Source organism: Phyllobates terribilis, unplaced genomic scaffold (assembly GCF_046119375.1).
Source record: "Phyllobates terribilis strain yellow unplaced genomic scaffold, ASM4611937v1 Scaffold_10__3_contigs__length_209671492, whole genome shotgun sequence".
NCBI classification, from domain to species: domain Eukaryota; kingdom Metazoa; phylum Chordata; class Amphibia; order Anura; family Dendrobatidae; genus Phyllobates; species Phyllobates terribilis.
This window is the reverse complement of record NW_027362770.1, coordinates 196,348,878-196,373,368: the sequence shown is the minus strand read 5'-3', so window position 1 is coordinate 196,373,368 and position 24,491 is coordinate 196,348,878. Positions and strand designations below refer to the sequence as shown.

General features: G+C 57.8%; 1 protein-coding gene across 3 annotated transcripts in view; it reads right to left on the bottom strand.

Annotated features, from left to right (window-relative positions):
- KIAA1549 (KIAA1549 ortholog) overlaps nucleotides 1-24,491 on the bottom strand; it is a 117,932-nt gene that overhangs the window by 33,396 nt on the left and 60,045 nt on the right. The window contains exons 4-14 of one of the 3 annotated variants that reach the window (XM_073650497.1): nucleotides 19,505-19,682; nucleotides 19,287-19,417; nucleotides 18,966-19,149; nucleotides 16,374-16,433; nucleotides 13,499-13,644; nucleotides 4,497-4,674; nucleotides 4,241-4,419; nucleotides 3,310-3,518; nucleotides 3,108-3,235; nucleotides 2,829-3,034; nucleotides 2,469-2,692 (exon numbers count right to left, since the gene is read on the bottom strand). In XM_073650497.1, coding sequence (XP_073506598.1) covers nucleotides 2,469-2,692; nucleotides 2,829-3,034; nucleotides 3,108-3,235; nucleotides 3,310-3,518; nucleotides 4,241-4,419; nucleotides 4,497-4,674; nucleotides 13,499-13,644; nucleotides 16,374-16,433; nucleotides 18,966-19,149; nucleotides 19,287-19,417; nucleotides 19,505-19,682 — 1,823 coding nt within the window. The remainder of the gene's footprint in view (nucleotides 1-2,468; nucleotides 2,693-2,828; nucleotides 3,035-3,107; nucleotides 3,236-3,309; nucleotides 3,519-4,240; nucleotides 4,420-4,496; nucleotides 4,675-13,498; nucleotides 13,645-16,373; nucleotides 16,434-18,965; nucleotides 19,150-19,286; nucleotides 19,418-19,504; nucleotides 19,683-24,491) is intronic. The other 2 variants (XM_073650499.1, XM_073650498.1) reach the window with 2 other exon arrangements.

Here is a 24,491-nt window from a genome sequence, read left to right as displayed (position 1 = left end):
GGAGGAGGACGAGCCTCCGCTGGCTGGGGGGGGAGGAGGACGAGCCTCCGCTGGCTGAGGGGGGAGGAGGACGAGCCTCCGCTGGCTGGGGGGGGGGGGGACGAGCCTCCGCTGGCTGGGGGGGGGGGGACGAGCCTCCGCTGGCTGGGGGGGGGGGACGAGCCTCCGCTGGTTGGGGGGGGAGGAGGACGAGCCTCCGCTGGCTGGGGGGGAGGAGGACGAGCCTCCGCTGGCTGGGGGGGGGGGGAGGAGGATGAGCCTCCGCTGGTTGTGGGGGAGGAGGACGAGCCTCCGCTGGCTGGGGTGGAGGAGGACGAGCCTCCGCAGGCTGGGGGGGAGGAAGACGAGCCTCCGCTGGCTGGGGGGGAGGAGGACGAGCCTCAGCTGGGGGGGGAGGAGGACGAGCCTCCGCTGGCTGGGTGGGGAGGAGGACGAGCCTCCGCTGGCTGGGTGGGGAGGAGGACGAGCCTCCGCTGGTTGGGGGGACGAGCCTCCGCTGGGTGTGGGGGGGAGGAGAACGAGCCTCCGCTGGGTGGTGGGGGGGAAGGACGGGCCTCCGCTGGGTGGGGGGAGGAGGACGAGCCTCCGCTGGCTGGGGGGGGAGGAGGACGAGCCTCCGCTGGTTGGGGGGGGAGGAGGACGAGCCTCCGCTGGGGGGGGGGGAGGAGGACGAGCCTCCGCTGGCTGGGGGGGGGGAGGAGGACGAGCCTCCGCTGGGGGGGGGGGGGGACGAGCCTCCGCTGGGGGGGGGGGGGGACGAACCTCCGGTGGGGGGGGGGGGGCGACGAGCCTCCGCTGGGTGGGGGGGAGGAGGACGAGCCTCCGCCGGCTGGGGGGGGGGGGGGGGGAGGACGAGCCTCCGCTGGCTGGGGGGGGGGGGAGGAGGACGAGCCTCCGCTGGTTGGGGGGGGGGGAGGAGGACGAGCCTCCGGTGGGGGGGGGGGGGGCGACGAGCCTCCGCTGGGTGGGGGGGGGGGACGAGCCTCCGCTGGGTGGTGGGGGGAAGGACGGGCCTCCGCTGGGTGGGGGGAGGAGGACGAGCCTCCGTTGGCTGGGGGGGAGGAGGACGAGCCTCCGCTGGCTGGGGGGGGGGGGAGGGGGGTGGGGAGGACGAGCCTCCGCTGGGTGGGGGGAGGAGGACGAGCCTCCGCTGGGTGGGGGAGGAGGAGGTTGAGCCTCCGCTGGGTGGTGGGGGAGGAGGATGAGCCTCCGCTGGGTGGTGGGGGAGGAGGACGAGCCTCCGCTGGCTGGGGGGGGGGGGGGGGGAGGAGGACGAGCCTCCGCTGGTTGGGGGGGGGAGGGAAGACGAGCCTCCGCTGGGTGGGGGGGGGAAGGACGGGCCTCCGCTGGGTGGGGGGAGGAGGACGAGCCTCCGTTGGCTGGGGGGGGAGGAGGACGAGCCTCCGCTGGCTGGGGGGGGGGGAGGGGGGTGGGGAGGACGAGCCTCCGCTGGGTGGGGGGAGGAGGACGAGCCTCCGCTGGGTGGGGGAGGAGGATGAGCCTCCGCTGGGTGGTGGGGGAGGAGGATGAGCCTCCGCTGGGTGGTGGGGGAGGAGGACGAGCCTCCGCTGGCTGGGGGGGGGGGGGGGGAGGAGGACGAGCCTCCGCTGGTTGGGGGGGGAGGAAGACGAGCCTCCGCTGGGTGGGGGGGGTGGGGGGACGAGCCTCTGCTGGCTGGGGGGGGGGGGAGGAGGACGAGCCTCCGCTGGGTGGGTGGGGGGGGGGGGACGAGCCTCTGCTGTGTGGTGGGGATGGGGGTGAAGGACGGGCCTCAATTGGTTGGGGGGGGGGAGAGGACGAGCCTCCGCTGGCTGGGGGGGGAGGAGGACGAGCCTCCGCTGGCTGGGGGGGGGGAGGAAGACGAGCCTCCGCTGGCTGGGGGGGGAGGAGGACGAGCCTCCGCTGGGTGGGGGGGGGGGGGGAGGACGAGCCTCCGCTGGCTGGGGGGGGGAAGGAGGACGAGCCTCAATTGGTTGGGGGGGGAGGAGGACGAGCCTCCGCTGGTTGGGGGGGGGGGAGGAGGACGAGCCTCCGCTGGTTGGGGGGGGGGGGAGGAGGACGAGCCTCCGCTGGTTGGGGGGGGGGGAGGAGGACGAGCCTCCGCTGGTTGGGGGGGGGGGGGGGAGGAGGACGAGCCTCCGCTGGCTGGGGGGGGGGGAGGAGGACGAGCCTCCGCTGGTTGGGGGGGAGGAGGACGAGCCTCCGCTGGTTGGGGGGGGGGGGAGGAGGACGAGCCTCCGCTGGCTGGGGGGGGACGACGACGAGACTCCGCTGGCTGGGGGGAGGAGGACGAGACTCCGCTGGCTGGGGGGAGGAGGGACGAGCCTCCGCTGGGCTGGGGGGAGGAGGACGAGCCTCCGCTGGGTGGGGCAGCTTTAGATCCCTAGTTTAAGCAGTTCCTGGGGATGACATGGCGTTCCTGAGGTTCTTCTCGGGGTCAGCAGGTGGAGGATACTTTAGGGTCTCACCTCTTGCGCGGCTCTATGAACACGGTGGGCACACCCAGCACGGGATCCAGGATCTTATCGAACTGCATCTGTGCCCTGCGGTACATGCGCTGCCGCTCCCTGGTGTCCGTCATTCCCACCACGTCCACCAGGGGGAACTCGTAGTGCCCCTTCCTCTTGGCTCGCAGTCGGATCTTGTTGCGGTGATGCTCGATCTCCGACTTGTGCCGTAGCGTGGTCTGAATCTGCGCAGGGCGGAGAGAGGAGACGTATCGTGACCTCGGGCGCCGCACAGCCACAGAGCGGCTCGACTCTTGCGTTACTTTCCTCTCTGCGTCCCTGCAGTTGGCCTGCAGAGCATCACTCCCTCCTCAGACATACCTCTCTGTTTACCTTATTAGCCTCCACTTCCCGCTCCGCCGTGTTCAGCCCGTGCATGGGAAGAGCCGCCATCGGCTGCATGGCGATCAGCTGAATCTTGCTGGGCAGCCGCCGGCTGGCCTCGGAGGAACGCGACATGCGATCGACGTGTTCAAAGATGGACGCAGAGGAATGCTGCTCCGCTCCGCCGCCCAATGCCGGGATCTCTGCCGGGAATAACGTACAGGACGTTACCGGCCAATCAGTAACGGCAGAAGACTGGCCAAGCGGTAAACTTACCCCCTTTACCGGTGGGTCGCAGCCTGGTTTCCTGCGGTGGGGCGGAGGGTCTCGGACCCTCCTCTCCGGACTCCTTCCCGCTGGACGGTTCGCTGGCGGTGGATCCGGCGTCAGAGGGGGTGACCCTACTGGAAGAAGCGTACCAATATCAAAAACACGTCTGACAACCTGGCGCCCCCCCGAGCGGCCCGCCGCTCCTCACCTGCTCCGATGGCGCCCGATCTTGCTGGGTTTAGTGGAGCTCTTGGACCTGGGGGTGGGGATGTCGCCGTTTTCAGAGGGGGTGGAGTCTTTGAGAGGCCCGTGCAGCATCGGAGGGGGCGGCTCATGCACCACCAGGACCTCGTCTTTATTGTGCTGCCCCAGATGCTGCTTGGCGAAGTCAAAGCCTTTAACGTTGGGAGCCTGGAGCTGCAGACAATCAGGGTCACGTGATCAGCAAGGACAGGGGTGATCACAGGAGCAGACATTGGGGTAGGAGCCTGGAGCTGCGGACAACCAGGGTCACGTGATAAGCAAGGACAGGGGTGATCAGAGGAGCAGACATTGGGGTGGGAGCCTGGAGCTGCAGACAACCAGGGTCACGTGATCAGCAAGGACAGGGGTGATCACAGAAGCAGACGTTGGGGTGGGAGCCTGGAGCTGCAGACAATCGAGATCACGTGATCAGCAAGGACAGGGGTAATCACTGGAGCAGATATTGGGGTGGGAGCCTGGAGCTGCAGACAATCGAGATCACGTGATCAGCAAGGACAGGGGTGATCACAGGAGCAGACGTTGGGGTGGGAGCCTGGAGCTGCAGACAACCAGGGTCACGTGATCAGCAAGGACAGGGGTGATTACAGGAGCAGACGTTGGGGTGGGAGCAGACATTGGGTGGGAAGCCTGGAGCTGCAGACTGTCGAGGTTACGTGATCAGCAAGGACAGGGGTAATCGTAGGAGCAGATATTGGGGTGGGAGCCTGGAGCTGCAGACAATCGAGATCACGTGATCAGCAAGGACAGGGGTGATCACAGGAGCAGACATTGGGGTGGGAGCCTGGAGCTGCGGACAATCAGGGTCACGTGATCAGCAAGGACAGGGGTGATCACAGGAGCAGACGTTGGGGTGGGAGCAGAGACCCCGTTCTCACCTTCTGCCTCTGCTGTAAGTTACTTATGGTGTCGGGCTGGAAGTCCAGTTTGTCCGTCCGGCACAACTTCCAGTAGAGGATGACGATGATGACGGTCACCACCAGCACCGGCACGGCCACACCAACGATGATCCACAGGTTCTGTGCCTGCCGATCCGCCTCCGCCGGCTGGTTAAGAGCTGCAGGGACAGAGGAGATGTGAGTGCTGGGCGGGGCGGCTCAGAGCTGCCGGATGCCCCCGGTACCTATCACTCACGTTGTGCTACCACGCCCTGCAGGCGATACCCCAGGATGATGGCCGCCCGCTGGATGTTCACCTCGTTAATCAGACTGGAGGCCTTGTCTGCAGCCAGGCGCTCCCCGTACTGATCCTCCATAAAGTACAGCAGCTGCACCGGGTCATCCTGACCATCGAGACGAGAGACATTGACCACCTGCGGGGAAATACAGGGTGATGAGGATCAAGCCCCGCCCCCTACTGGTGACATCACTGATTCAACAATGTCACAGCCCCGCCCCCTACTGGTGACATCACTGATCTAACAACGTCACAGCCCCACCCCCTACTGGTGACATCACTGATCTAACAACGTCACAGCCCCGTCCCCTACTGGTGACATCACTGATCCAACAATGTCACAGCCCCACCCCCTACTGGTGACATCACTGATCTAACAATGTCACAGCCCGTCCCCTACTGGTGACATCACTGATCTAACAATGTCACAGCCCCGTCCCTACTGGTGACATCACTGATCCAACAATGTCACAGCCCCACCCCCTACTGGTGACATCACTGATCTAACAATGTCACAGCCCGTCCCCTACTGGTGACATCACTGATCTAACAATGTCACAGCCCGTCCCCTACTGGTGACATCACTGATCTAACAATGTCACAGCCCGTCCCCTACTGGTGACATCACTGATCTAACAATGTCACAGCCCCGTCCCCTACTGGTGACATCACTGATCCAACAATGTCACAGCCCCACCCCCTACTGGTGACATCACTGATCTAACAATGTCACAGCCCCACCCCCTACTGGTGACATCACTGATCTAACAATGTCACAGCCCGTCCCCTACTGGTGACATCACTGATCTAACAATGTCACAGCCCGTCCCCTACTGGTGACATCACTGATCTAACAATGTCACAGCCCCGTCCCCTACTGGTGACATCACTGATCTAACAATGTCACAGCCCCGCCCCCTACTGGTGACATCACTGATCTAACAATGTCACAGCCCCGCCCCCTACTGGTGACATCACTGATCTAACAATGTCACAGCCCGTCCCCTACTGGTGACATCACTGATCTAACAATGTCACAGCCCGTCCCCTACTGGTGACATCACTGATCTAACAATGTCACAGCCCGTCCCCTACTGGTGACATCACTGATCTAACAATGTCACAGCCCCGTCCCCTACTGGTGACATCACTGATCCAACAATGTCACAGCCCCACCCCCTACTGGTGACATCACTGATCTAACAATGTCACAGCCCGTCCCTACTGGTGACATCACTGATCTAACAATGTCACAGCCCCGTCCCCTACTGGTGACATCACTGATCCAACAATGTCACAGCCCCACCCCCTACTGGTGACATCACTGATCTAACAATGTCACAGGCCCCGCCCCCTACTGGTGACATCACTGATACAACGTCACAGCCCCGCCCGCTACTGGTGACATCACTGATACAACGTCTCAGCGCCGCCCTCTACTGGTGATATCACTGATTCAACAATGTCATAGCCCCGTCCCCTACTGGTCACATCACTGATACAACAATGTCACAGCCCCGCCCCCTACTGGTGACATCACTGATTCAACAATGTCACAGCCCCGCCCCCTACTGGTGACATCACTGATCTAACAATGTCACAGCCCCGCCCCCTACTGGTGACATCACTGATCCAACAATGTCACAGCCCCGCCCCCTACTGGTGACATCACTGATCCAACAATGTCACAGCCCCACCCCCTACTGGTGACATCACTGATCTAACAATGTCACAGCCCCGCCCCCTACTGGTGACATCACTGATCCAACAATGTCACAGCCCCGTCCCCTACTGGTGACATCACTGATCTAACAATGTCACAGCCCCGCCCCCTACTGGTGACATCACTGATCTAACAATGTCACAGCCCCGCCCCCTACTGGTGACATCACTGATACAACGTCTCAGCGCCGCCCTCTACTGGTGATATCACTGATTCAACAATGTCACAGCCCCGTCCCCTACTGGTCACATCACTGATACAACAATGTCACAGCCCCGCCCCCTACTGGTGACATCACTGATTCAACAATGTCACAGCCCCGCCCCCTACTGGTGACATCACTGATCTAACAATGTCACAGCCCCGCCCCCTACTGGTGACATCACTGATTCAACAATGTCACAGCCCCGCCCCCTACTGGTGACATCACTGATCTAACAATGTCACAGCCCCACCCCCTACTGGTGACATCACTGATACGTCTCAGCGCCGCCCTCTACTGGTGACATCACTGATCTAACAACGTCACAGCCCCGCCCCGAACTGGTGACATCACTGATCTAACAATGTCACAGCCCCACCCCCTACTGGTGACATCACTGATCTAACAATGTCTCAGCGCCGCCCCCTACTGGTGACATCACTGATCTAACAATGTCACAGCCCCGCCCCCTACTGGTGACATCACTGATCTAACAACGTCACAGCCCCGCCCCGAACTGGTGACATCACTGATCTAACAATGTCACAGCCCCGTCCCCTACTGGTGACATCACTGATCTAACAATGTCTCAGCGCCGCCCCCTACTGGTGACATCACTGATCTAACAATGTCACAGCCCCGTCCCCTACTGGTGACATCACTGATCCAACAATGTCACAGCCCCGTCCCCTACTGGTGACATCACTGATCTAACAACGTCACAGCCCCGTCCCCTACTGGTGACATCACTGATCTAACAACGTCACAGCCCCGTCCCCTACTGGTGACATCACTGATCTAACAATGTCACAGCCCCGTCCCCTACTGGTGACATCACTGATCTAACAATGTCACAGCCCCGCCCCCTACTGGTGACATCACTGATTCAACAATGTCACAGCCCCGTCCCCTACTGGTGACATCACTGATCTAACAATGTCACAGCCCCGTCCCCTACTGGTGACATCACTGATTCAACAATGTCACAGCCCCGCCCCCTACTGGTGACATCACTGATCTAACAATGTCACAGCCCCGCCCCCTACTGGTGACATCACTGATCTAACAATGTCACAGCCCCGTCCCCTACTGGTGACATCACTGATCTAACAATGTCACAGCCCCGTCCCCTACTGGTGACATCACTGATCTAACAATGTCACAGCCCCGCCCCCTACTGGTGACATCACTAATCTAACAATGTCACAGCCCCGCCCCCTACTGGTGACATCACTGATCTAACAACGTCACAGCCCCACCCCCTACTGGTGACATCACTGATCCAACAATGTCACAGCCCCGTCCCCTACTGGTGACATCACTGATCTAACAATGTCACAGCCCCGTCCCCTACTGGTGACATCACTGATCTAACAATGTCTCAGCGCCGCCCCCTACTGGTGACATCACTGATCTAACAACGTCACAGCCCCACCCCCTACTGGTGACATCACTGATTCAACAATGTCACAGCCCCGTCCCCTACTGGTGACATCACTGATACAACAATGTCACAGCCCTGTCCCCTACTGGTGACATCACTGATTCAACAATGTCACAGCCCCGCCCCCTACTGGTGACATCACTGATCTAACAATGTCACAGTCCAGCCCCCTACTGGTGACATCACTGATTCAACAATGTCACAGCCCCGTCCCCTACTGGTGACATCACTGATACAACAATGTCACAGCCCTGTCCCCTACTGGTGACATCACTGATTCAACAATGTCACAGCCCCGCCCCCTACTGGTGACATCACTGATCTAACAATGTCACAGCCCCGCCCCCTACTGGTGACATCACTGATACAACGTCTCAGCGCCGCCCTCTACTGGTGATATCACTGATTCAACAATGTCATAGCCCCGTCCCCTACTGGTGACATCACTGATACAACAATGTCACAGCCCCGCCCCCTACTGGTGACATCACTGATTCAACAATGTCACAGCCCCGCCCCCTACTGGTGACATCACTGATACAACGTCTCAGCGCCGCCCTCTACTGGTGATATCACTGATTCAACAATGTCATAGCCCCGTCCCCTACTGGTCACATCACTGATACAACAATGTCACAGCCCCGCCCCCTACTGGTGACATCACTGATTCAACAATGTCACAGCCCCGCCCCCTACTGGTGACATCACTGATTCAACAATGTCACAGCCCCGCCCCCTACTGGTGACATCACTGATCTAACAATGTCACAGCCCCACCCCCTACTGGTGACATCACTGATACGTCTCAGCGCCGCCTTCTACTGGTGACATCACTGATCTAACAACGTCACAGCCCCGCCCCGAACTGGTGACATCACTGATCTAACAATGTCACAGCCCCGTCCCCTACTGGTGACATCACTGATCTAACAACGTCACAGCCCCGCCCCCTACTGGTGACATCACTGATCTAACAACGTCACAGCCCCGCCCCCTGCTGGTGACATCACTGATCTAACAATGTCACAGCCCCGCCCCCTACTGGTGACATCACTGATCTAACAACGTCACAGCCCCGCCCCCTACTGGTGACATCACTGATCTAACAATGTCACAGCCCCGCCCCCTACTGGTGACATCACTGATCTAACAACGTCACAGCCCCGCCCCCTACTGGTGACATCACTGATCTAACAATGTCACAGCCCCGCCCCCTACTCGTGACATCACTGATCTAACAACGTCACAGCCCCGCCCCGAACTGGTGACATCACTGATCTAACAATGTCACAGCCCCGTCCCCTACTGGTGACATCACTGATCTAACAACGTCACAGCCCCACCCCCTACTGGTGACATCACTGATCCAACAATGTCACAGTCCAGCCCCCTACTGGTGACATCACTGATTCAACAATGTCACAGCCCCGTCCCCTACTGGTGACATCACTGATCTAACAATGTCACAGCCCCGTCCCCTACTGGTGACATCACTGATCTAACAATGTCACAGCCCCGCCCCCTACTGGTGACATCACTGATCTAACAACGTCACAGCCCCGCCCCGAACTGGTGACATCACTGATCTAACAATGTCACAGCCCCGTCCCCTACTGGTGACATCACTGATCTAACAACGTCACAGCCCCACCGCCTACTGGTGACATCACTGATCTAACAATGTCACAGTCCAGCCCCCTACTGGTGACATCACTGATTCAACAATGTCACAGCCCCGTCCCCTACTGGTGACATCACTGATCTAACAATGTCACAGCCCCGTCCCCTACTGGTGACATCACTGATTCAACAATGTCACAGCCCCGCCCCCTACTGGTGACATCACTGATCTAACAATGTCACAGCCCCGTCCCCTACTGGTGACATCACTGATCTAACAATGTCACAGCCCCGTCCCCTACTGGTGACATCACTGATTCAACAATGTCACAGCCCCACCCCCTAGTGGTGACATCACTGATCCAACAATGTCACAGCCCCGTCCCCTACTGGTGACATCACTGATCTAACAATGTCACAGCCCCGTCCCCTACTGGTGACATCACTGATCTAACAATGTCTCAGCGCCGCCCCCTACTGGTGACATCACTGATCTAACAATGTCACAGCCCCGTCCCCTACTGGTGACATCACTGATCTAACAACGTCACAGCCCCGCCCCCTACTGGTGACATCACTGATCTAACAACGTCACAGCCCCGCCCCCTGCTGGTGACATCACTGATCTAACAATGTCACAGCCCCGCCCCCTACTGGTGACATCACTGATCTAACAACGTCACAGCCCCGCCCCCTACTGGTGACATCACTGATCTAACAATGTCACAGCCCCGCCCCCTACTGGTGACATCACTGATCTAACAACGTCACAGCCCCGCCCCCTACTGGTGACATCACTGATCTAACAATGTCACAGCCCCGCCCCCTACTGGTGACATCACTGATCTAACAACGTCACAGCCCCGCCCCGAACTGGTGACATCACTGATCTAACAATGTCACAGCCCCGTCCCCTACTGGTGACATCACTGATCTAACAACGTCACAGCCCCACCCCCTACTGGTGACATCACTGATCCAACAATGTCACAGTCCAGCCCCCTACTGGTGACATCACTGATTCAACAATGTCACAGCCCCGTCCCCTACTGGTGACATCACTGATCTAACAATGTCACAGCCCCGTCCCCTACTGGTGACATCACTGATCTAACAATGTCACAGCCCCGCCCCCTACTGGTGACATCACTGATCTAACAACGTCACAGCCCCGCCCCGAACTGGTGACATCACTGATCTAACAATGTCACAGCCCCGTCCCCTACTGGTGACATCACTGATCTAACAACGTCACAGCCCCGCCCCCTACTGGTGACATCACTGATCTAACAATGTCACAGTCCAGCCCCCTACTGGTGACATCACTGATTCAACAATGTCACAGCCCCGTCCCCTACTGGTGACATCACTGATCTAACAATGTCACAGCCCCGCCCCCTACTGGTGACATCACTGATCTAACAATGTCACAGCCCCGTCCCCTACTGGTGACATCACTGATCTAACAATGTCACAGCCCCACCCCCTACTGGTGACATCACTGATCTAACAATGTCACAGTCCAGCCCCCTACTGGTGACATCACTGATTCAACAATGTCACAGCCCCGTCCCCTACTGGTGACATCACTGATCTAACAATGTCACAGCCCCGCCCCCTACTGGTGACATCACTGATCTAACAATGTCACAGCCCCGCCCCCTACTGGTGACATCACTGATCTAACAACGTCACAGCCCCGCCCCGAACTGGTGACATCACTGATCTAACAATGTCACAGCCCCGTCCCCTACTGGTGACATCACTGATCTAACAACGTCACAGCCCCGCCCCCTACTGGTGACATCACTGATCTAACAACGTCACAGCCCCACCGCCTACTGGTGACATCACTGATCTAACAATGTCACAGTCCAGCCCCCTACTGGTGACATCACTGATTCAACAATGTCACAGCCCCGTCCCCTACTGGTGACATCACTGATCTAACAATGTCACAGCCCCGTCCCCTACTGGTGACATCACTGATTCAACAATGTCACAGCCCCGCCCCCTACTGGTGACATCACTGATCTAACAATGTCACAGCCCCGCCCCCTACTGGTGACATCACTGATCTAACAATGTCACAGCCCCGTCCCCTACTGGTGACATCACTGATCTAACAATGTCACAGCCCCGTCCCCTACTGGTGACATCACTGATCTAACAATGTCACAGCCCCGCCCCCTACTGGTGACATCACTGATCTAACAATGTCACAGCCCCGTCCCCTACTGGTGACATCACTGATTCAACAATGTCACAGCCCCACCCCCTAGTGGTGACATCACTGATCCAACAATGTCACAGCCCCGTCCCCTACTGGTGACATCACTGATCTAACAATGTCACAGCCCCGTCCCCTACTGGTGACATCACTGATCTAACAATGTCTCAGCGCCGCCCCCTACTGGTGACATCACTGATCTAACAATGTCACAGCCCCGTCCCCTACTGGTGACATCACTGATCTAACGTCACAGCCCCACCCCCTACTGGTGACATCACTGATCTAACAATGTCACAGTCCAGCCCCCTACTGGTGACATCACTGATTCAACAATGTCACAGCCCCGTCCCCTACTGGTGACATCACTGATCTAACAATGTCACAGTCCAGCCCCCTACTGGTGACATCACTGATCTAACAATGTCACAGCCCCGTCCCCTACTGGTGACATCACTGATCTAACAATGTCACAGCCCCGTCCCCTACTGGTGACATCACTGATCTAACAATGTCACAGCCCCGTCCCCTACTGGTGACATCACTGATCTAACAACGTCACAGCCCAGTCCCCTACTGGTGACATCACTGATCTAACAACGTCACAGCCCCGCCCCCTACTGGTGACATCACTGATCTAACAATGTCACAGCCCCGTCCCCTACTGGTGACATCACTGATCTAACAATGTCACAGCCCCGTCCCCTACTGGTGACATCACTGATCTAACAATGTCACAGCCCCGCCCCCTACTGGTGACATCACTGATCTAACAATGTCACAGCCCCGCCCCCTACTGGTGACATCACTGATCTAACAATGTCACAGCCCCGTCCCCTACTGGTGACATCACTGATCTAACAATGTCACAGCCCCGTCCCCTACTGGTGACATCATTGATCTAACAATGTCACAGCCCCACCCCCTACTGGTGACATCACTGATCTAACAATGTCACAGCCCCGCCCCCTACTGGTGACATCACTGATACAACAATGTCACAGCCCAGTCCCCTACTGGTGACATCACTGATCTAACAATGTCACAGCCCAGTCCCCTACTGGTGACATCACTGATCTAACAATGTCACAGCCCCGTCCCCTACTGGTGACATCACTGATCTAACAATGTCACAGCCCCGTCCCCTACTGGTGACATCACTGATCCAACAATGTAACAGCCCCGCCCCCTACTGGTGACATCACTGATCTAACAATGTCACAGCCCAGTCCCCTACTGGTGACATCACTGATCTAACAATGTCACAGCCCCGTCCCCTACTGGTGACATCACTGATCCAACAATGTCACAGCCCCGTCCCCTACTGGTGACATCACTGATCTAACAATGTCACAGCCCCGTCCCCTACTGGTGACATCACTGATCTAACAATGTCACAGCCCCGTCCCCTACTGGTGACATCACTGATCCAACAATGTAACAGCCCTGCCCCCTACTGGTGACATCACTGATCTAACAATGTCACAGCCCAGTCCCCTACTGGTGACATCACTGATCTAACAATGTCACAGCCCCGTCCCCTACTGGTGACATCACTGATCTAACAATGTCACAGCCCGTCCCCTACTGGTGACATCACTGATCTAACAATGTCACAGCCCCGCCCCCTACTGGTGACATCACTGATCTAACAATGTCACAGCCCCGTCCCCTACTGGTGACATCACTGATAATGTCACAGCCCCGCCTCTGCTGATGACATCACTGGCTTCCCGCTCACCTGCACGGCGGTGCTACCGGCGTAGCTCGCCCTCTTCCACCGGCGTTTCTGTGACGAGGCCTCGCTGATGATCTGCGCCAGTTTCCGCTCCATCTCTGTCTGGAACGTCTCGTCCTGCAGCCGCTGCTCCTGCACCCCGAGCAGAACTGACGGGAGAGACGGGGTCAGGACACGCGCCCAGCAGCACAGAGCGTTACAGGAGCGGCGGGTGTGACCGGTGCAGAGGGGGTGCCCAGCAGCACAGAGCGTTACAGGAGCGGCGGGTGTGACCGCTGCAGAGGGGGCGCCCAGCAGCACAGAGCGTTACAGGAGCGGCGGGTGTGACCGATGCAGAGAGGCGCCCAGCAGCACAGAGCGTTACAGGAGCGGCGGGTGTGACCGGTGCAGAGGGGGCGCCCAGCAGCACAGAGCGTTACAGGAGCGGGGGGTGTGACCGATGCAGAGAGGCGCCCAGCAGCACAGAGCGTTACAGGAGCGGCGGGTGTGACCGGTGCAGAGAGGCGCCCAGCAGCACAGAGCGTTACAGGAGCGGCGGGTGTGACCGGTGCAGAGGGGGCGCCCAGCAGCACAGAGCGTTACAGGAGCGGGGGGTGTGACCGGTGCAGAGGGGGCGCCCAGCAGCACAGAGCGTTACAGGAGCGGCGGGTGTGACCGGTGCAGAGGGAGCGCCCAGCAGCACAGAGCGTTACAGGAGCGGCGGGTGTGACCGATGCAGAGAGGCGCCCAGCAGCACAGAGCGTTACAGGAGCGGCGGGTGTGACCGGTGCAGAGGGGGCGCCCAGCAGCACAGAGCGTTACAGGAGCGGGGGGTTTGACCGGTGCAGAGGGGGCGCCCAGCAGCACAGAGCGTTACAGGAGCGGTGGGTGTGACCGCTGCAGAGGGGGCGCCCAGCAGCACAGAGCGTTACAGGAGAGGCGGGTGTGACCGGTGCAGAGGGGGCGCCCAGCAGCACAGTGTTACAGGAGCGGCGGGTGTGACCGATGCAGAGAGGCGCCCAGCAGCACAGAGCGTTATAGGAGCGGCGGGTGTGACCGCTGCAGAGGGGGCGCCCAGCAGCACAGAGCGTTACAGGAGCGGCGGGTGTGACCGATGCAGAGGGGGCGCCCAGCAGCACAGAGTGTTACAGGAGCGGCGGGTGTGACCGGTGCAGAGGGGGCGCCCAGCAGCACAGAGCGTTACAGGAGCGGCGGGTGTGACCGGTGCAGAGGGGCCGCCCAGCAGCACAGAGCGTTACAGGAGCGGCGGGTGTGACCGGTGCAGAGGGGGCGCCCAGCAGCACAGAGCGTTATAGGAGCGGCGGGTGTGATCGGTGCAGAGGGGGCGCCCAGCAGCACAGAGCGTTACAGGAGCGGCGGGTGTGACCGGTGCAGAGGGGCCGCCCAGCAGCACAGAGCGTTACAGGAGCGGGGGGTGTGACCGGTGCAAAGGGGGCGCCCAGCAGCACAGAGCGTTACAGGAGCGGCGGGTGTGACCGATGCAGAGGGGGCACCCAGCAGCACAGAGCGTTACAGGAGAGGCGGGTGTGACTGGTGCAGAGGGGGCGACCAGCAGCACAGAGCGTTACAGGAGAGGCGGGTGTGATCGGTGCAGAGGGGGCGACCAGCAGCACAGAGCGTTACAGGAGAGGCGGGTGTGATCGGTGCAGAGGGGGCGCCAAGCAGCACAGAGCGCTACAGGATCGGCGGGTGTGACCGGTGCAGAGGGGCCGCCCAGCAGCACAGAGCGTTACAGGAGCGGCGGGTGTGACCGATGCAGAGGGGGCGCCCAGCAGCACAGAGCGTTACAGGAGAGGCGGGTGTGACCGCTGCAGAGGGGGCGTCCAGCAGCACAGAGCGTTACAGGAGCGGCGGGTGTGACCGGTGCAGAGGGGGCGCCCAGCAGCACAGAGCGTTACAGGAGCGGCGGGTGTGACCAGTGCAGAGGGGGCGTCCAGCAGCACAGAGCGTTACAGGAGCGGCGGGTGTGACCGGTGCAGAGGGGGCGTCCAGCAGCACAGAGCGTTACAGGAGCGGGGGGTGTGACCGGTGCAGAGGGGGCGCCCAGCAGCACAGAGTGTTACAGGAGAGGCGGGTGTGATCGGTGCAGAGGGGGCGCCCAGCAGCACAGAGCGTTACAGGAGCGGCGGGTGTGACCGGTTCAGAGGGGGCGCCCAGCAGCACAGAGCGTTACAGGAGCGGCGGGTGTGACCGGTGCAGAGGGGGCGTCCAGCAGCACAGAGCGTTACAGGAGAGGCGGGTGTGATCGGTGCAGAGGGGGCGCCCAGCAGCACAGAGCGTTACAGGAGAGGCGGGTGTGATCGGTGCAGAGGGGGCGCCCAGCAGCACAGAGCGTTACAGGAGCGGGGGGTGTGATCGGTGCAGAGGGTGCGCCCAGCAGCACAGAGCGTTACAGGAGTGGCGGGTGTGACCGGTGCAGAGGGGGCGCCCAGCAGCACAGAGCGTTACAGGAGCGGGGTGTGTGACCGGTGCAGAGGGGGCGCCCAGCAGCACAGAGCGTTACAGGAGTGGCGGGTGTGACCGATGCAGAGGGGGCGCCCAGCAGCACAGAGTGTTACAGGAGCGGGGGGTGTGATCGGTGCAGAGGGTGCGCCCAGCAGCACAGAGCATTACAGGAAAGGTGGGTAAGAATCTCATGCTACAGACTGAGAATTACATAGTAGGAGTAAGGGTCCCAGCAGCACAGAGTATTTCAGGAAGAGAACGTTCTGATCTTGAAAGAAGCTACATACTTATAATTACACAGCAAGACTAAGGTACAGCAGAACAGAGTATTTCTGGAGCAGGCAGCTACACACAATCACATAGTAAGAGTAGGGCCCATAGCAGCACAGAGTATTTCAGGAGAGGAGTGTGCTGCAGTGACCGTTCCACTTACTTGTCCGGAGCCAGGAATCCTTCAGGAGTGGGGAGATGTCGAGCTGTGGATAGGTGGACGCTGCACGGGAAACACAGAAAAAGTCACTGACTACCAGGCAGAAAGCGACCGCTGTGTGTGGTTGTCAGAGCGCTGCCGCCCATCACTAACACCGGTGTCAGTGTCTCACCGGCCCAGGAGCTCCACAGGCTGCCAGGGAATGGGAAGAGATCAGCATCAATGAGAACAGCCACACCGCCGGAGGGGGGTAGTAGTCCTGATGGAGGGGGGTAGTAGTCCTGATGGAGGGGGGGTAGTAGTCCTGATGGAGGGGGGGTAGTAGTCCTGATGGAGGGGGGGTAGTAGTCCTGATGGAGGGGGGGTAGTAGTCCTGATGGAGGGGGGGTAGTAGTCCTGATGGAGGGGGGGTAGTAGTCCTGATGGAGGGGGGGTAGTAGTCCTGATGGAGGGGGGGTAGTAGTCCTGATGGAGGGGGGGTAGTAGTCCTGATGGAGGGGGGGTAGTAGTCCTGATGGAGGGGGGGTAGTAGTCCTGATGGAGGGGGGGTAGTAGTCCTGATGGAGGGGGGGTAGTAGTCCTGATGGAGGGGGGGTAGTAGTCCTGATGGAGGGGGGGTAGTAGTCCTGATGGAGGGGGGTAGTAGTCCTGATGAAGGGGGGGTAGTAGTCCTGATGAAGGGGGGTAGTAGTCCTGATGAAGGGGGGTAGTAGTCCTGATGGAGGGGGGGTAGTAGTCCTGATGGAGGGGGGGTAGTAGTCCTGATGGAGGGGGGGTAGTAGTCCTGATGGAGGGGGGGTAGTAGTCCTGATGGAGGGGGGGTAGTAGTCCTGATGGAGGGGGGGTAGTAGTCCTGATGGAGGGGGGGTAGTAGTCCTGATGGAGGGGGGGTAGTAGTCCTGATGGAGGGGGGGTAGTAGTCCTGATGGAGGGGGGGTAGTAGTCCTGATGGAGGGGGGGTAGTAGTCCTGATGGAGGGGGGGTAGTAGTCCTGATGGAGGGGGGGTAGTAGTCCTGATGGAGGGGGGGTAGTAGTCCTGATGGAGGGGGGGTAGTAGTCCTGATGGAGGGGGGTAGTAGTCCTGATGAAGGGGGGGTAGTAGTCCTGATGAAGGGGGGTAGTAGTCCTGATGAAGGGGGGTAGTAGTCCTGATGAAGGGGGGGATAGTAGTCCTGATGAATGGGGGTAGTAGTCCTGATGGAGGGGGGTAGTAGTCCTGATGGAGGGGGGTAGTAGTCCTGATGGAGGGGGGTAGTAGTCCTGATGGAGGGGGGCAGTAGTCCTGATGGAGGGGGGCAGTAGTCCTGATGGAGGGGGGCAGTACTCCTGATGGAGGGGGGCAGTACTCCTGATGGAGGGGGGCAGTAGTCCTGATGGAGGGGGTTGTACTGTGGAATGTAAAAGTTTGCTGGTTTTGGCAGAAGGTTAGAGAAGGTTTTTATAAAGCTGGAAATCTGCATCACCGGCCTTTCCTAACGATGATGGTGAACAACCATAACCCTAACAGGCTAATTAATGTCTGAAACCTTGGTCAAAGTTATCTGATAACAAATCTCCAAGGGTGCGCAAACTTTTGCATTGGCCCATTTTCCATTTTGCAATTTTTAAAATATAAAAAATTACATCTTTTTTTTTTGCCTAAAATACAAAGGAAATGTTTCATCTATAACTTTAGGCCTTTTAGATCATTTTATCTTCTACTTACTTTACTGCTCTTGATCAGGGGTGCCCAAACTTTTACATGCCACAGTAGACCTGGAGGAGGGAGTGGTGTTGTACCCCATTCTCTATATTATTTCTCCCAGTTTCGGTGTCAGTGAGGGGTAGACGGGGCGGGGGGAGCGTCTGATGATGTCACAGCTGATCCTGTACTCAGCGCGGCCGGGGTCACTGGCGACTCAGCCATCAGCGCACAATGCTGCTACATGTACTACACACCAGTCACCTCCAGAGCTGCACTCACTATTCTACTGTTACATCGGGTCTTATCCTCCAGTCACCTCCAGAGCTGCACTCACTATTCTGCTGTTACATCAGGTCTTATCCTCCAGTCACCTACAGAGCTGCACTCACTATTCTGCTGTTACATCAGGTCTTATCCTCCAGTCACCTCCAGAGCTGCACTCACTATTCTACTGTTACATCGGGTCTTATCCTCCAGTCACCTCCAGAGCTGCACTCACTATTCTGCTGTTACATCAGGTCTTATCCTCCAGTCACCTCCAGAGCTGCACTCACTATTCTGCTGTTACATCAGGTCTTATCCTCCAGTCACCTCCAGAGCTGCACTCACTATTCTGCTGTTACATCAGGTCTTATCCTCCAGTCACCTACAGAGCTGCACTCACTATTCTGCTGTTACATCAGGTCTTATCCTCCAGTCACCTCCAGAGCTGCACTCACTATTCTACTGTTACATCGGGTCTTATCCTCCAGTCACCTCCAGAGCTGCACTCACTATTCTGCTGTTACATCATGTCTTATCCTCCAGTCACCTACAGAGCTGCACTCACTATTCTGCTGTTACATCGGGTCTTATCCTCCAGTCACCTCCAGAGCTGCGGTCGCCCTCCGCCCCGGGTCTGGACACTCACGCTCTGCGATCTGCTTTACAGGGAACCCCAGGAAGAAGCTGAACTCCACCAGGCTCAGGTTGCGGAGCTGGTCGCTGACGTCGGAGCCGTTCAGGAAGCCGTTGCGTTCTCGGACCGCGTAGGACACGGTGACCGGGGCCTTCCAGTTCCCGAGCCGCGACGCACTGGAGCTGATGTTCACGATCTGCAGGACGGCCAATAAGCGTGAAAAACCCCACTCTGTAGCCTAAGCTTCTCCCCCTTATTAAAGCTCCGCCTCTCAGCTGAAGGAGCAGAGCTGCAGTGTAAAGCATGGGTATTATAGCTAGGATAGAACTTTACCTGGACAGTGAAATTCTCGCTCTCCTGGCGCAGTCTCCGGACCTCATAAAAAGCCAGCGTTAACCCTTTCTGTATCTGTTCACTAAACGTACAGAGCCGGATATCCACCGACTGCGGCACAAACTGCAGCACTGCAGGGGGAAAGATGGCGGCACTGTCAGAAATGTGTGATGTAGTATGGGGGGCAAGGCATGCTGGGAGTTGTAGTGCCGGCTTACCTGTCTGGACGTGGAACCTCAGATCTATCCCCATGAACGTGGTCTGCAGGGAAAGGATTGGGGGAAATCTTCCGATCACAAGGCCGCTCCCACTCAGGACGCCACCAACGGCGATGGCGGTGTACACGAGCGGGCCGGACGTCACCATGAATGAGTAACTGTGCGACATGGAAAAGACCTGCAAACGAGAGAACGATACAGGACATCACCAAGGGGGCACAAACTTATGTCACTGCAGTACCAGCAACCACCTGCAGGGGTCACCACCTGTACCTCAGAATAAAATGCAACTAATCAGATTATCAGCAGGTGATAATGATCGAATACGGGATTATAATCCACCACCTCGCTGTAAACCCGTTCTCCTCCGGAGTTACCTCTGTACCCCACCTATCCTCTACACTCGTCCTCCTCCGGAGTTACCTCTGTACCCCACTTATCCTCTACACCCGTCCTCCTCCGGAGTTACCTCTGTACCCCACTTATCCTCTACACCCGTCCTCCTCCAGAGTTACCTCTGTACCTCACTTATCCTCTACACCCGTCCTTCTCCGGAGTTACCCCTGTACCCCACTTATCCTCTACACCCGTCCTCCTCCGGAGTTACCTCTGTACCCCACTTATCCTCTACCCCACTTATCCTCTACACCCGTCCTCCTCCGGAGTTACCCCTGTACCCCACTTATCCTCTACACCCGTCCTCCTCCGGAGTTACCTCTGTACCCCACTTATCCTCTACCCCACTTATCCTCTACACCCGTCCTCCTCCGGAGTTACCTCTGTACCCCACTTATCCTCTACACCCGTCCTCCTCCGGAGTTACCCCTGTACCCCACTTATCCTCTACCCCACTTATCCTCTACACCCGTCCTCCTCCGGAGTTACCTCTGTACCCCACTTATCCTCTACACCCGTCCTCCTCCGGAGTTACCTCTGTACCCCACTTATCCTCTACCCCACTTATCCTCTACACCCGTCCTCCTCCGGAGTTACCTCTGTACCCCACTTATCCTCTACACCCGTCCTCCTCCGGAGTTACCTCTGTACCCCACTTATCCTCTACACCCGTCCTCCTCCGGAGTTACCCCTGTACCCCACTTATCCTCTACACCCGTCCTCCTCCGGAGTTACCTCTGTACCCCACTTATCCTCTACCCCACTTATCCTCTACACCCGTCCTCCTCCGGAGTTACCTCTGTACCCCACTTATCCTCTACACCTGTCCTCCTCCGAAGTTACCTCTGTACCCCACTTATCCTCTACACTCGTCCTCCTCCGAAGTTACCTCTGTACCCCACTTATCCTCTACACTCGTCCTCCTCCGGAGTTACCTCTGTACCCCACTTATCCTCTACACCCGTCCTCCTCCGGAGTTACCTTTGTACCCCACTTATCCTCTACACTCGTCCTCCTCCGGAGTTAACTCTGTACCCCACTTATCCTAAACACCCGTCCTCCTCCGAAGTTACCTCTGTACCCCACTTATCCTCTACACCCGTCCTTCTCCGAAGTTACCTCTGTACCCCACTTATCCTCTACACCCGTCCTCCTCCGAAGTTACCTCTGTACCCCACTTATCCTCTACACCCGTCCTCCTCCGAAGTTACCTCTGTACCCCACTTATCCTCTACACCCGTCCTTCTCCGAAGTTACCTCTGTACCCCACTTATCCTCTACACCCGTCCTTCTCCGAAGTTACCTCTGTACCCCACTTATCCTCTACACCCGTCCTTCTCCGAAGTTACCTCTGTACCTCGCTTATCCTCTACACCGGTCCTTCTCCGGAGTTACCTCTGTACCCCACTTATCCTCTACAGAGGTCCTTCTCCGAAGTTACCTCTGTACCCCACTTATCCTCTACACCGGTCCTTCTCCGGAGTTACCTCTGTACCCCACTTATCCTCTACACCCGTCCTTCTCCGAAGTTACCTCTGTACCCCACTTATCCTCTACACCCGTCCTTCTCCGGAGTTACCTCTGTACCCCACTTATCCTCTACTTCGGTCCTTCTCCGAAGTTACCTCTGTACCCCACTTATCCTCTACACCCGTCCTTCTCCGAAGTTACCTCTGTACCCCACTTATCCTCTACACCCGTCCTTCTCCGAAGTTACCTCTGTACCCCACTTATCCTCTACGCCCGTCCTTCTCCGGAGTTACCTCTGTACCACACTTATCCTCTACACCCGTCCTTCTCCGGAGTTACCTCTGTACCCCACTTATCCTCTACGCCCGTCCTTCTCCGGAGTTACCTCTGTACCCCACTTATCCTCTACGCCCGTCCTTCTACGGAGTTACCTCTGTACCCCACTTATCCTCTACGCCCGTCCTTCTCCGGAGTTACCTCTGTGCCCCACTTATCCTCTACGCCCGTCCTCCTCCGGAGTTACCTCTGTACCCCACTTATCCTCTACACCCGTCCTTCTACGGAGTTACCTCTGTACCCCACTTATTCTCTACACCATTCCTCCTACGGAGTTACCTCTGTACCCTACTTATCCTCTACGCCCGTCCTTCTGCGGTGTTACCTCTGTATCCCACTTATTCTCTATGCTCGTCCTTCTCCGGAGTTACCTCTGTACTCCACTTATCCTCTATGCCCGTCCTCCTCCGGAGTTACCTCTGTACCCCACTTATCCTCTACACACGTCCTTCTCTAGGGTTACCTCTGTACCTCACTTATCCTCTACGCACGTCCTTCTCTGGGGTTACCTCTGTACCTCACTTATCCTCTACACTCATCCTTCTCTGGGGTTACCTCTGTACCTCACTTATCCTCTACGCCCGTCCTTCTCTGGAGTTACCTCTGTACCTCACTTATTCTCTACGCCCATCCTTCTCTGGAGTTACCTCTGTGCCCCACTTATCCTCTACGCCAGTCCTTCTCTGGAGTTACTTCTGTGCCCCACTTATCCTCTACGCCAGTCCTTCTCTTGGTATACCTCTATACCTCACTTATTCTCTACGCCCATCCTTACCTCTGTACCCCACTTATCCTCTACACCCGTCCTTCTCCGGGCTCATCTCTGTACCCAACTTAACCTCTACGCCCGTCCTTCTCTGGAGTTACCTCTGTACCTCACTTATCCTCTACGCCCGTCCTTCACCTAAATTACGTCTGTACCTCACTTATCTTCCACGCCCGTACTTCTCCGGAGTTACCTCTGTACCTCACTTATCCTCTACGCCCGTCCTTCACCTAAGTTACCGATGTGCCTCACTTATCCTCTACGCCCGTCCTTCTCCGATGTTACCTCTGTACCCTACTTACCCTCTACACCCGTCCTTCTCCGAGGTTACCTCTGTACTTCACTTATCCTCTACGCCCGTCCTTCTCCGGAGTTAGCTCTGTACCTCACTTATCCTCTACGCTCGTCCTTCACCTAAGTTACCGATGTGCCTCACTTATCCTCTACGCCCGTCCTTCTCCGGAGTTACCTTTATACCCCACTTATCCTCTACGACCGTCCTTCTCCGGAGTTGCCTCTGTATCCCACTTACCATCTACGCTGGTCCTTCTCCGGTGTTACCTCTGTACCCAACTTATCCTCAACACCCATCCTTCTCCGGTGTTACCTCTGTACCCAACTTATCCTCTACGCACGTCCTTCTCTAGGGTTACCTCTGTACCTCACTTATCCTCTATGCCCGTCCTTCTCTGGAGTTACCTCTGTGCCCCACTTATCCTCTACGCCGGTCCTTCTCTGGAGTTACCTCTGTGCCCCACTTATCCTCTACGCCAGTCCTTCTCTGGAGTTACTTCTGTGCCTCACTTATTCTCTACGCCCATCCTTCTCCGGAGTTACCTCTGTACCTCACTAATTCTCTACGCCCGTTCTTCTCTGGGGTTACCTCTGTACCCGTCCAAACCGGTGTACCTCACTTATCCTCTACGCCCGTCCTTCTCTGGAGTTACCTCTGTACCTCACTTATCCTCTATGCCCATCATTCTCTGGAGTTACCTCTGTACCTCACTTATCCTCTACACCCATCCTTCTCCAGTGTTACCTCTGTACCCCACTTATCCTCTACACCAGTCCTTCTCCGGTGTTACCTCTGTACCCCATTTATCCTCTACGCCCGTCCTTCTTCGGAGTTACCTCTGTACCTCACTTATCCTCTACGGCAGTCCTTCTCTTGGTATACCTCTATACCTCACTTATCCTCTACGCCAGTACTCCTCCGGAGTTACCTTTATACCCCACTTATCCTCTGCGACCGTCCTTCACCTAAGTTACCGATGTGCCTCACTTATCCTCTACACCCATCCTTCTCCGGTGTTACCTCTGTACCCCACTTATCCTTTATGCCCGTCCTTCTCCGATGTTACCTCTGCAACCCACTTATCCTCTACACCGGTCCTTCTCCGGAGTTACCTCTGTACCCCACTTATCCTCTACACCCGTCCTTCTCCGAAGTTACCTCTGTACCCCACTTATCCTCTACACCCGTCCTTCTCCGGAGTTACCTCTGTACCCCACTTATCCTGTACTTCGGTCCTTCTCCGAAGTTACCTCTGTACCCCACTTATCCTCTACACCCGTCCTTCTCCGAAGTTACCTCTGTACCCCACTTATCCTCTACACCCGTCCTTCTCCGGAGTTACCTCTGTACCCCACTTATCCTGTACTTCGGTCCTTCTCCGAAGTTACCTCTGTACCCCACTTATCCTCTACACCCGTCCTTCTCCGAAGTTACCTCTGTACCCCACTTATCCTCTACACCCGTCCTTCTCCGGAGTTACCTCTGTACCCCACTTATCCTCTACGCCCGTCCTTCTCCGGAGTTACCTCTGTACCCCACTTATCCTCTACGCCCGTCCTTCTCCGATGTTACCTCTGTACCCCACTTATCCTCTATGCCCGTCCTTCTCCGGTGTTAGCTCTGTACCCCACTTATCCTCTACACTCGTTCTTCTCCGGGGTTACCTCTGTACCCCACTTATCCTCAACACCCGTCCTTCTCCGGAGTTACCTCTGTACCCCACT